Consider the following 12,912-nt stretch of genomic DNA (forward strand, 5'->3'; position numbering starts at 1 on the left):
TTGCTCACAGAATTTCACTCTTGGTAGAGGAACAGGGGAAAGATGACAGTGATTAACAGACAGTTTTAATGTGTCTCTTGTCTAAGTTTCCGAAACCTCTACGTTACGATACCACACACTGAATCCGAGCCAATAACAATGGCAACAAAGCAGTGTGCCCTATCTGCAAGATATTGAGCGTGCTGCAGATAGCCATTTACTATGTTATCTGTGCTTGGCAGCAAGTAATGAAACAATAAAAGTTTGAGTGGATAAACATAAGTCATGGATGAACACGTGTATCGATAACGCAAAGGTTTATGAAAACAACGTGCCCCCTGACTCTAAAACGACTTAATTAAATGCAGAACCTTGCTTTATTAAATAAGATATGCTGCACTCTGCATAAATGCATTAATCGATGGCAAAACTGCCACACAAATATTAGAATAATTGATCCAGGATGATTCAGCAGCGGGGAGGTCTAGGGGCTATGGGATATTACCGAGCAATAACAGTCTCGGTGAAGGTCAGTGGATACTACAGTAATGACAAATGTCCTCTCTTTGACTCCTACTGGCCAGACTTTATTTTGGCTAGTTACAGGAAATTACTTTCTGCACCTTCCATCACCTTCTACTCACTCTGCGTGCTGCTGCTTTATGGCAATGACCAATCCGTGTATAATAAAAACCAGGTGTAACTGTACAACCTTGTAATAAAAAAAGTATTCACACAACTGACACCAAACTGCTGGTTATGAAAGTAAGAGTTAGAGGCACAGTGAAGAACACATATAGCGTGGCTCCCTACTGCATGCTAATGTGAGATAGTAGTGAGGTAAGTGTGACTCATAGACAGTGGTGTGACTTAGCAGTATCATCCAGTTTATTTTACCCTACCTCCGCCGCAATAGATGTGTGCCCATACTGTACACACACATACACAGACGTGGATGCCAAATATACACAGCATATCAAATATGTCCTGCTTCTGAGTTGCTGAAAAGTTTTAAGAATACAGGCACTTTGAGTACAGGTTTCACTTATTAGCAGAGTTAAGCTGGAATGGTCTTAAAAAGCAAGAAATATTCACCAACAAATAGCTAAATCAATCAAACTGTGTCTCATTTTCTGACAAAAGACAGACCAGCTACACCATCCTGTTATCTCTCCAGAACCAGAGTGACAAAAAAGCTTCAGCATGTGTCAAAGCAGAATTGATGGAGTGCCTCCAAAATGTCTCCAAAAATATCACCGTCCAATATCAAAACATCCATGTCAAAACAAAAAAAAAAAAGGAAAAGATATTTTTCTCCTTTTAAGACAAAAATATCCTCTGCCTTAACAACTGCTATCCTTTGTTGGTTATTTCTGGCCTACAGAGGTCTATGTGCTGTGCTCAGTGAGGGACACAGGCTGGCCATGGTTGAGTGAACATAAGGCCACTCCTGGGAGTGACCCATTCCTCTCCCCGAGGTTCACAAGGTCCCATACTGCCAGCACCCTGGCTTCCATCACTGTGGGAAAAGCCTGCTTGCGCACCACTGTATTACTGCTGCTGTTCCGGGACTAGGTCACCCTGCTATTAGAGTGGAGTCATTAAAAAAGAGAGGCAGCCATACAGTCAACCCTGAGTGTGACAATATAAGTGGGTTACTAGAAATAACACACACTATCATCATTCCGCTCCGAGATACACCTACCTACCCAACATTCAAACATAGTAAAGACAACACTTCTCCATAACTTGGACACTGAAGAAGTAGAAAGGTCAGCATAAGAATAATGTCCTACACCTTGTAATGATATTCGAATGGCATACCATAACTGATCAATGACTGGTCTCCCAAGAACAGCTTGATGCCCTTTTCATGTGCACAGCGGGAGGTAAAAGAGAGAGAGTGAGGTTTACTGATATCAGGAGCCAGAGGAAGTCATGGGAGCATCTCTGGCAGGGCAATTCCAGATGATGTAAAGCACCCAGTGCGGCATTCCTCCACCTGTGGTGCCATTTCTGTGGTGAATCCATGTAATGCAGCTGTACTGAAGAGGTTTCTCTCAGTCTGGGTGAATCATTTTCCAAATTATGTGCAAATTCTTCATATGTCCTACAGACAGGATCCGGTTACCAGTCTGTTTGTCTGTGTTCCCAGGTATACGCTCTTTCTTCAGTTCAAATCAAGCAGGCCATTTATGCCGCCAGTGTCCAGAACACTCAATAACACTCTCACATGCTGTCGGAGTGGGGAGTGTAACTGTCCATGGTGCTGAAATTCTATTCACCACCTCCTTTCTCCCAAGATGAGGCTCTACACTACTTAACATACAACATACTTTGTCTTTTTTACTTTGATATATATTTCTTTTTTACATCAGCACATAGTATTTGTAGTTTTGGTCTCCATTATAGTTCATAAAATCCTTCATATGCTATGAAAACAATACTTTATGTCACTGCTCTATGGGGCATTTTTATGTCACTATTATTATAGATTTTTTAATCTATATATTGTGAATGGAACCTGTTTTGTGAATCTGTCTATGATGTAACTTCATGTTTATGTATGCTGTTCTGCTTTCCTTAATACTTTACTAATTCTGTGACTTTACACTGAGCATACAGTATACAGCATATTTTTTCTGATGAACAATCACTCATCCAACAGTACTTATGACTACTTTGGTGCATTATTAAAGACTGAAAAGAGCCTTGCATTGTGGGGACTGTTTCAACCATGTTTCCATGCTGTGAGGTGACATCGTCGGAAAACTACAGAAATCCATCTCTTAAGATCAACAGCCAAGAAGCCAGTTGGGGGTCGTGATTGTAGCTACCAGTCTGCTTTTAAAAAAGAAGTAAAATTTGTGCCATTATTATGCCATAAAGTTGTGGTGTCAGTTCAACCACTGCCAACAGGAAAAAGTGAGAAGTTGAAGAAGAAGAGAAGAAAAAGAAGAACTGTGCAAGTGTCTCTACAATAGTAACTGGGGCATGTAGCCAGCCAACGTGATGGTGAGGATGGCATTTCTGACTGCAAAATTCACAGTGAATACTGGGTAGTGCGGGTGTGGTTAATAGGGACATGCCTGGAAGCAGATAATGTCTTTTTTCTCCTCTAGTTTTCCTCGTCAATACATGTAATGTTCAAGATGGGTCCGAAAAAAAGCAGTGACACATTGCTTAAATGTTGCAAAAATGATCCTAGTAACCTTATTTTGTACGGCTTGTTGTAAACACCAAAATGGCCTGCTGCAGCTCCTCACGAGCTGAAGCTGCCACTTTGAAAACTTCATGAGGATGACACTGAATATTCGTAGTTTCCGACAGAAAGAAGAAGAAAGACAGGCTGCATGACTCACACATTAAATGTTTATCATCAATCAGCCTCTTATAGTGGCTTTGAGCAGGCCATGGAATTTATGTTTGCATGCCAGATAAAATGAAATAGATTTATCATATCAGCCAGTGACCCTGTGATTCCTGAAATCAAAATGTCAAGACTTCTCATATTCCCGACTGTCTGCTGAATTAATGCAGCCTAGCTTCATTACAGCAGCACTTACCCTTAACCTCCAGAGACATTGTGTCCTCCAGAGAATTACTGCTGAGAATACCAGGCAATTGTGATAAAGAGAAAGTGTGTGACATCTGAGCAACACATAAAAACACATGTACTTAACACATGCATATACATATTGAAATCATACTCACCTTTATTCTCTTGGCCTTAACTTTTCAGTGGTGTCATGGCTGAGGAGAAGAAAACAGACAAGACTGAACACTTGAGGTCAGAATATTGTATCAATAAAAGATCTGTGAACAGTGCAATTACTGTACAGTGGTCACGCTGGCGTCAACTTTCATGTCTATTGTCTCATGGACCAAAGCATTATCTCAGGCTTTGTAGCTGTTATCGCTTTTCCCCTCCTCCTTCAGCATCCCTCCTCCTCCTCCTCCTCTGCTCCATCTCTGTGCACCAACCTTGCCATGGCTAACAGGAAGCAGAGGGCACAGCGCTTTATTTAATTAGTCACAGCAGCTGAGTGCTCATGTGGAACCAAACAGGGGAGGCAGATTGGGGTAGTGAGATGGATAGGCACTCTCCCACTGGACCTTGGCTGTGCTGTCAGAGGAGCGTAGATTACATGACAGAAGGGGGAAAGGGGGGAGCGGAAGGGGGGTGGGGGTGGCGGTGGCAGAAGGATGTAGATGGCGCCTGTACAGGGGGATTCAGCCCAGGAAAAAAGATTGCTTTCACTCCAAAAGTAGCCCTGTTCAAAAGCGCTATTTGCACTGTCAATTTTTGCCTAGTATGCAAACCAGTGAGCAGTGGGACTGCCCTTGTTGTTGTGATGCACAGCACTCAGTGGTTTGACTAATATTAACTGTGACAACACTCATTATTCCAAATGATTTAGGAGTTGCTATTTTTCCTCTATCTCTTCTGACAAGGATCTGGTGGCCTTTTCCTCACGGACCAGTAGATAACCTCTGAGAGGTTGCAGAAGTTGCTCAGTGTGCAGCACATTCTTGATGAGTTTCTTCCCAAACTCAAGGCAAAGGAGGAACAAATGGAGAGAAAAAAAGTTTCTCAACAACTGACAATCCCCTTTTGTAATATACAATAACACTTGCATATGTTGAAGATAGAGAAATAAAAAGAGAAAGCAAGCACAGGGAACATCTGTTTGTATATAATTAGAGAATTTGGGGTAGTGTGACACCTATATGATTTATATGATATGATTTTTATTATTCCCATTATTATCAGACCAGTGTTACTTAGCTTTTCAAAACGAAACTCCATCTCTCTGGGTTCACCCTTGGAGAAAACACAGTAGTAAACATGCAGCTTACTGCATGGTGCTGAACCAGCAAGGAACATGAGTGCAGCGCTTGAATAATGTGTGTGCAACTACTAAGCAATGGTGTGCAGGGAGCTCTTTTAATTAGTGCTCTTGAAGTTATCCAGTGACCCACATCTAATAATGAAGGCAACATGAATGTTCTATTTACATATGTTTAGTCAGTAATGTGTGACCGTTGGGAGAGCCCAGTGGCTGAGTTTTTGGTGCCAGTGGAAAGGGAGGGCATGTCAAGCGGAGCTGCCTGGGGCTGCTTTCCAGGGCCTTCCTAATTCCAACTCTAGCAATGTGGAATGGTATGTTCGTGACCTGCAGGTCTGTCAAACTGGGTTATGTTTAGAATATGCAACTTTTTAATAAGCCTTGCTCTGTGAATGCCACATATCCCAAGAATCCAATTCCAAGTTTTTTCTTTTTTCAGTGTGGGGCACTACAACTCCAGTTCAGGGATTTCTGCCGTAACCTTTATACTTTGTTGCTTTAAATGGGCTTGCAAATTTATGCCAATACAGTAAATAAGAAAAACAAACTAACTTAAAGGTGGCCTGTGGAGCTTTTCGTAAACAAACAAAAGTTCTGTTTACGCTCAGTGTTTCTCACCAAAGCACATTGTATGTATCCTTGAGGTGTAACAAACATGCTGAGTGCGTTTCTTTCCTCATAAAACAGTTGCAAAAATTATCAACAGTTGATCAGTGGAATAACATGAAACAAACAGCAGGGTATGAATTGCACTGCCTGAAAACAAACAAAGCCCGCTTGTAAACATTGCTTCATAGCACAACTAGTGGTCAAAGACTCCACAGGGCTACCTTTTGAAGTCAGGTATTTTGCAACAATCAATATTAGGGAACAGCCAGATTTTACAAAATGAAATTTATTATAACTATTTCTTTAGTTGATACTAGTTGCCTACAGACAGTCCATTCCCTACACTGATTTAATGGTTAAATGGACGTGTAAAAACTATTTCCAATCTATAGTAAAATTGACTAAATGTAAAATGGATCATATTCCCAGAAGCAATAAAAATATGTAATTCCAAGGAACATACAGCCACTGAAATCTTTAAATTCATTTACGCATGATGCCCATGAGAGACATGTTCCCCGTGCATTAAGGTGTTGTATTTTCATCGCTATCTGAATAACTCAGGTGAGGTGATTTTGACCCTGGCACAGCTGTCCTTGTTTCTGTCTGTCTGCTCAAGAGTCACCTTTACATAGCCTTAGCTAGCTAGACTTTCAAAATCCACACAATATTCACGGCGATGAGGTACTGGGCTTTCAGTGGTGGACTTGACATGAAGGAGTCAGAAGACAGTGAAGGGTGGGGCTTCGCTTTGCTATCTGCTTCAAAAGGCCTGATATTCCCTAACCTTCCACCTTCATGGGACCTCGCCTCGGAAAAGAAGGGTTAATAAACCCGTTTTTCACATGGAGCTCCCTTTTCAGAGGGCGTGTCAAATTGTTCTTTCCGACAATTCGTTGTCTATGAAAGAACTGGGTCACTGACTAACACTCTATTCCAGGGCCTTGTTGCTAAGGCCTGACGCCTTAGAGTCCAGGATTTAGGGAGACAGGGGCTAGAGAACAGAAACTCAAGCCAACTTCTGACAGGAGGAGCCGCACTTGCGTGACTGCGGCCCCCTCTAAACAGCACATCACGCTCAGATTACTGAACACGTTGAAGAGAGGAGGTGGGGAGGTGACGGATGAAGGCAGTAGGAACTGTACACACTGCACATCTCTGCATGAGGATGTACATTAGCGCATAACAGTGCTCCTTCTCTGTGTGTGCTGCGTGGTGTGTGTGTCCCTTTGCATGAGATTGCACGTGTGGACCTGTGAGTGTGCGTTTTGAGTGTGTGAAGGGGTTGCTGTTGGCTTTAGCACTGCAAATAAATCCAGAATTTGTGCTCCACTGTTTGTTAAACATTATTTGCCTCTGTTGTAAAAGCAACAAAGGGATCCTACTCCACTGCAAATGAATGAGCCCAGGTCCCTAGTTATCACTGGTTATTGTTCCAATCAGGCTGGCTTTGAAAGGGGAGGCGCAGTCTCCTTTGGACAGTTCATTAAGATAACACACAAACGTGGCTCCCCATCATCCTGGGTTTATTAAAGTGGGGCTCATTTCAGCTCCTTTGTCTCGTGCAGGAACCTCTGCTTTTGTCAGCGCAATTGGAGCCAGATGGCAAAACAAAGCTGCCTGTCTGAAGTGCTTACTGAGTGATCTCAGAAGGCTGAGCCATTAGCTTGACTTCACCAGCTCACCGCCCACAACGTCCACCTGGATGAACCAGGTGCGCGGAGCAAGGGTGGCTGCAAGTTGCTTTCTTGTCACGGCAGTACAGGCATACTACAGTCCCCCAGCTCTATTCTCTTTTGCCCAGCCCCTTCAGCTAAAGCTCAACTATTAAGTCTCACTAGTTGTGGGTTGGCTGACCCTGCTCTTGGCTGCACAGATCTCACTGAAACATTCATGAGAGAGGCATTAGAGAATAAAAGTCATTGTCCCCCTTCACTCAGAGACTCTCCCTCACCTCTCAGCTTATTAAAATCACATGGTATTAACTTTGCTGTTCACAGAAAGGCTAAATAATTCAATCAGACTAAAGAAAGAGTCAAATGAATAACTCTAATGACATTAACGCTTGAGGGAGAACTGTTCAGGACTGTGAGGGGTAGTTACTGAGGCTGGGCAGGCAGAAGAAGCTTGCTCTGCTTGCTAATGGCAAAATTAATTCTGGACTCATAAGGTCATATTCATACGAAGCAAAATATCACATCACTCTCATCACGGAAAAGTAAGCACACACAGAAGTATTTTGTCCTGGTTCACTAGCACTCTTGAAAAGCAAAAGATGAGTGCTGAGCAAAACCTATGGCTTCTTCCAAATGAAAAGTCAAAGGAAATCTTGAATTTGTAACTGAATACGTTTTGAGGGACTGGTCTAACATTTTAGGTAATAGGATTATTTACTTTCTTGCAAAGAGGTAGATAAGAAAATTGACTCTCATTTGTGCAGTAAATATAAAACTAACTTAGCTAGCCACAGAGACTGGAAACAGCTAGCCAAACTTTGGCTCGGTAAACAGAGTTATTTGAGTGCAGGACACGGCAGCACTATTGTTGGCATTTTGTGGAACTTGTTACCATTAAATTTATAGACAAGATAGATTTTTCAGTTACGGCGGTAGCTTTGATGGAACGTATAATGTAAAACAGCTTGTTGGCATCACTAAATGAGTGCGTCTGTCTCCCTCTCTCTGTCTCAAACACATAGTGGAAGAGTTATATGCCACTGGGCTGCTGTGTTGAATGGATTCGGTGCCCAGACTCGGTCACATTCCTGAGACGCACTCGTGCTCCATAAGCGTTCACTCACACTTCAGCAAACAAACTTAACATTCAGTTACTTGTTCTGCTGGATCCCTATACCATCAAGTCACCTGGACTTCTTTTGAAAGAAGACAGAATAATCTGTGGGTGTTTCTTATGTTAGTTGATATTTCTGTAACTTCGCTGCTTTGCATTGTAGATAAAATAAGAATTATAGAAAATACAATTCAAGATCAAGTTTCCACTGAGATTTAGCATGTGTAAAGAATTATTTGGCCTATTTACTGGCTAAGTCTGGCTGGGCTGCCCACTTGACGCTGCACTAATTCTTATTTCGACTCAGTGGATAAAATTTACTGATGTCTGTGCCTGACAATGTTTATAGCCTTGCATTATTACACTGCTCAGGGAGCTGAAAAGATTAAATATATTTCAATATTTCAATATCAGTTTTATCTAAATGATGTAAAACTTTAACTGCTGCTGTTTCCGGACTAGCATTTGCTGTATAGACCTGCATAGCAGTGCTCGGTAAAAACAGCAGGTCTGTGATACACCCAGCAGCTTGTCCAGGTGTGGATTGGCTGACCTGTCTTTGACTCCTCTTCTTCCAGCTCCTTGGCTTCTTCAGCTGTGGGAAGACAGAGGAGCCATTATCAGTGGAAGCCACAGTACAAAGGCAGGCGCACAATGTAGTCACTTCATCACAAGCCCATGGTGAGCTGATCCTTCACAGCTCAAAGGACAGGCTGTGATGAGAGAGCCTATATGACGACGAAAGCTATGCACAATGGTAACCCCACCACATCATACACACACGCACACACATAGACATACACACAGAGCCATACCCACCCCTTAACCTCCTACCTAGCCCTTTCACTAAGACAGTAATCACATTAGGCTTTAGCTGCTGGCTGTCTGAAAACCCACTGTCAACAGAGTTAGTGCGGCAACCCAGTGATGGCTGTCACACTTACATACGCACATGGCACACGTGTGCATGTACACACAAACACACACATACACAGGCTAAAAATAGGACTGGAACAGAGTATCCAAGCAGCTGATATTAATTCTCTGACACCATTTTCACTGCAATTGGACTCGAGATCCACTATTTAGTAGAACTATTTGTTCAGTTATCAGTTTAATCTCATGTATCTGGCAATACATGAGATTAAACTGATAATTTAACTAAATTAAATGTCAAGGCAACACAATTCATTTGTTTATATTTCTGTACATTTGCTTGATTTTCCCTGACTTTGACAGCAGAGACTACAATCCTCTGGGGAAATTAAGCAAAAATCCTTATTATTACAACAGCAGAACTGCTGAGTTTCCAGATTCAAACAGCCTGTATATGTACACCCGCACCACATTCTTCAGCTTCTCCTTTTGTTGTTTAATGCTGTATTTTGAAATGAGACTTTCTAAAAACACATTTTTACCTTATTATGCACTGCATATGCCCACACGTTATTACAACACATTACCATTAGTCAGCTCAAAATAAGGCTTTGGTTATTTAGTTTAAGATTTTGGGGGATTTTTTTAAATCTGCAGACTGGTACCAAGAGGATATTATGTTGCCAACTTTTAAATGAAAGTCTAGAATACAGTTTTGAGTTAACCTGTTCATAATGTGTATACTTTGAGAGTAAAATCCACAAAAGCTCCAGGAAAAAAAGCAATATATACCACACTATACTGCCTCACATCTTCACAATTGTGGTTTTAGATCCACATATATGTGTGAGCCCGTTTACCTTCACCGATTTCATTCAACACCTCCATATCGACAAACAGTCCCTCCACTGTGGCAGCAGTGGAAATACCTTGGGGGGGCAGGGCTTTGATAGGAGAGTGAGGCTCATTTAAAGGCACCTTAAAGTCAGGGTGAAGATGAGGGCATCCACAGGGCAGGGAGTGAGAACTGCTTCCCTTGTACATTGAGAATGTTTCAATTTTATGCCCCTATTGGCTCTGTCTCAAATGTGTGGGGGTAAGAAGGATGGTTATGGCTTAAGCCAAAAGCTGGACAAACCACATACAAGACGAGAGAATAAGAGGACAGAAACAGCTACTCAGTGAAGCCAGGAGAGTGTTACTGTTCCTCATCATCCTCCCTTCTGCCTTTGTGTTGTGTTTTACTTTCAGTGGCGCAGCACTGCTGCTGAATCTCTTCAAACACTGCTTTGACATGAGTGACTCAAACGTAAGCAAAAGCAAATGGCTCCAGTTAGTAAACCTACTGTGCTATAAATACATTGATTAGTGGGCCTAATTAATTCATTCTTGCACCTTAGAAACAGCAGTCCTCTTCTTTTTAAAACCTTTGTGCATATTAGGATATAAGTCTTAATGACAGCAGCATTTGTGCTGCGTAGGTTTTAATTCATTTGCTCTCCCTTTGAATATCAACTATTGATGACAAAAATGAAACAATGTTGCTCAATAAAAAAACAAAAACAAACAAAACAAAACAAAAAACAAAGCATAATGAACAGCTTTCTATTGCCAAATTTCAGGGATCAGGGATTTAACAAATGTCTGTTTTTTGTGAGTATTTTCTACATAGACTAATAAATCTACAGACAGGTGACAAATTAAAGGAAAAGCGTGGCTCGAGCTTACTAACACATATTACGTTGGGTTTTATTTTCATTCACCACGTCAGTGCATTATTTACAGAATCTAGAGACGGTTAGAGGCGTCCTTTACAAGGGTCTAATGGTTATTGGAGGTTCGCAGGAGTTTTCAGGATGTTTCAGTGCCTGATGGGAAGATTCTAAAGTTTAAACCTAAACTGTTTAGGTGGTCACTGAGGAAGTTCTAGTGATTAAGGAGGTTGTGGAGGTACTTTAAGAGGTTGTAGCGGTCATTGAGCATGTTCTAGAGGTCCTCTTAGAGTTTCAAGGGGTCTGTTGGAGGTTCTAATGGTCACTGAGAAGTTCTATGTGTAGGTTTGGTAGTTTCAGTGGTCAATGACAAGGGCAAGGACAAGAGAGAGATTTTAATTTTTCTACCATAATAGAAAAATGAAAACTTCAGCAGTTGCAAGATGGGAAAGATAAGCTGTTACAGATTTCAGGTGGTTTTCAAAATTCCTTTGGCATATCTGACCATGGACTTTTTGGGTGGGGTCATCTTTGCAAATGTGGAAGTTATTCCACACCCTTGCCTTTTTTGACATTTTGCTAGAATAGTTGTAACTTGTAAGCCCTCGTCCCGGTGTCAGTGCTGATAACATTAGGTGAGAGCTGTGACACACGAAACTATCACTGAGATTAAATTTTCTTCTTTGTCTGAGAAAAACTTCTTCTTTGATACAGTTGATCATACATCGCTTATAGTTTTTAATGAAATTGCTTATAGATGATTTGAGTTACCTTACACACAGCCGGCAGTGTGTGACTATTAGAAATGTTAAATCTAAAGTTGCAAAAGGTGTTCCCCAAGACCCCAAGTCCTAGGGCCTGTTGACTCTGCATATAGATGATATTGTTTCTTCTCTAACTGGGTGTAATTTACCTCTTTATTTACCTCTTTATGCTGATGATACTATATATACAAATATATATACTGTATTTCAGATGCTCTACATTCTGCTGTCAATTCCATGCAGCACTGCTTTGCTGATTTACAAGTTGCACTCATTAACCATAACTGGGCCCTTACCATACAAATGATTGGATTACATTGTAGGTGCTGGTTATTTTCACTGAACTTGGAAAATTCTGTTTTTTACAACCTGGAATAACATGCAAAGCAATCTTTTACTTAAATGTTATGCTTAAGACATTTAAAATGGTTCATTTCTATCTTATTTCACTTCCATCTGTTCTTGTATTGGCCAATTCATTTGCTTGTTTTAATTGCTTTATATATTCCTTAGGTTTCAGTAGTTTATTAATTTGACTTGTTATTATTTTTATTATGTATTTTTATCTAACTTTCCTTCTTTTGTTTCATGGTCCTTTGGATTATTTGTTAATTTTTTTACTTTGCTATATTGTAAATGAGGTCTCAGTCTATTTAAAATAAAGCTTGAATGCATGAAAATTAATGTATTTTGGATTACTATACATCATGAGATATTTGGGGTTTTTGCGGTAAGACATAATAATTATAATAATAATAATTATTATTATTATTATTATCATCAACAACTCATTGCAATCGAATAGTGATTACCATAGCAACGGTAGAAGCTGAGAAGCTGAAAAGCTTTGAGGCATTTGGGTCAGCCCTTGGTTAAAACCAGTGAAACATGTGCACCATCTGGAAAAAAAACCTTGGGGAAACACTGCTTTCCTTATGACTTTCATCTGTCACACAAAGGAAATCCGTTGTATGTCACCTACACAGTGTAGGTCTGATTAAATCATATGCTTATCTAAATGTAAAATGAGTTTTGGAGAAATGGAATAGGTCACTGAAAGCACATATTAGTCAGAGTCATTATGTAAGGAAGGACTGAGGAAAAGGGATGAAAGAAGAAAATATCAGAGAGAACAACGCTATGCTGGTGTTGAGATACAACACTGCCCCTGGAATTGAGCTTTCACTTCCAGCTGCAATACCACAAGCTGCTGTGCTCTGTTACGATACACATTTGGGTGCTCCACATACATTATGACAGGGAAGAAAAATGACTTACTCACTTCTCCACTTTTACTAACCCTTCCACCCTCACTACCCAGACACGGTGAAG

At 40.9% G+C, this 12,912-nt stretch overlaps 1 protein-coding gene across 1 annotated transcript in view; it reads right to left on the reverse strand.

Annotated features, from left to right (window-relative positions):
* cd276 (CD276 molecule) overlaps nt 1-12,912 on the reverse strand; it is a 64,692-nt gene that overhangs the window by 8,058 nt on the left and 43,722 nt on the right. The window contains exons 6-7 of the mRNA XM_056394878.1: nt 8,782-8,823; nt 3,694-3,732 (exon numbers count right to left, since the gene is read on the reverse strand). Of these exons, the coding sequence (XP_056250853.1) occupies nt 3,710-3,732; nt 8,782-8,823 (65 nt within the window). The 3' untranslated portion in view covers nt 3,694-3,709. The remainder of the gene's footprint in view (nt 1-3,693; nt 3,733-8,781; nt 8,824-12,912) is intronic.

Source organism: Seriola aureovittata, chromosome 1, assembly GCF_021018895.1.
Source record: "Seriola aureovittata isolate HTS-2021-v1 ecotype China chromosome 1, ASM2101889v1, whole genome shotgun sequence".
Taxonomy (NCBI): domain Eukaryota; kingdom Metazoa; phylum Chordata; class Actinopteri; order Carangiformes; family Carangidae; genus Seriola; species Seriola aureovittata.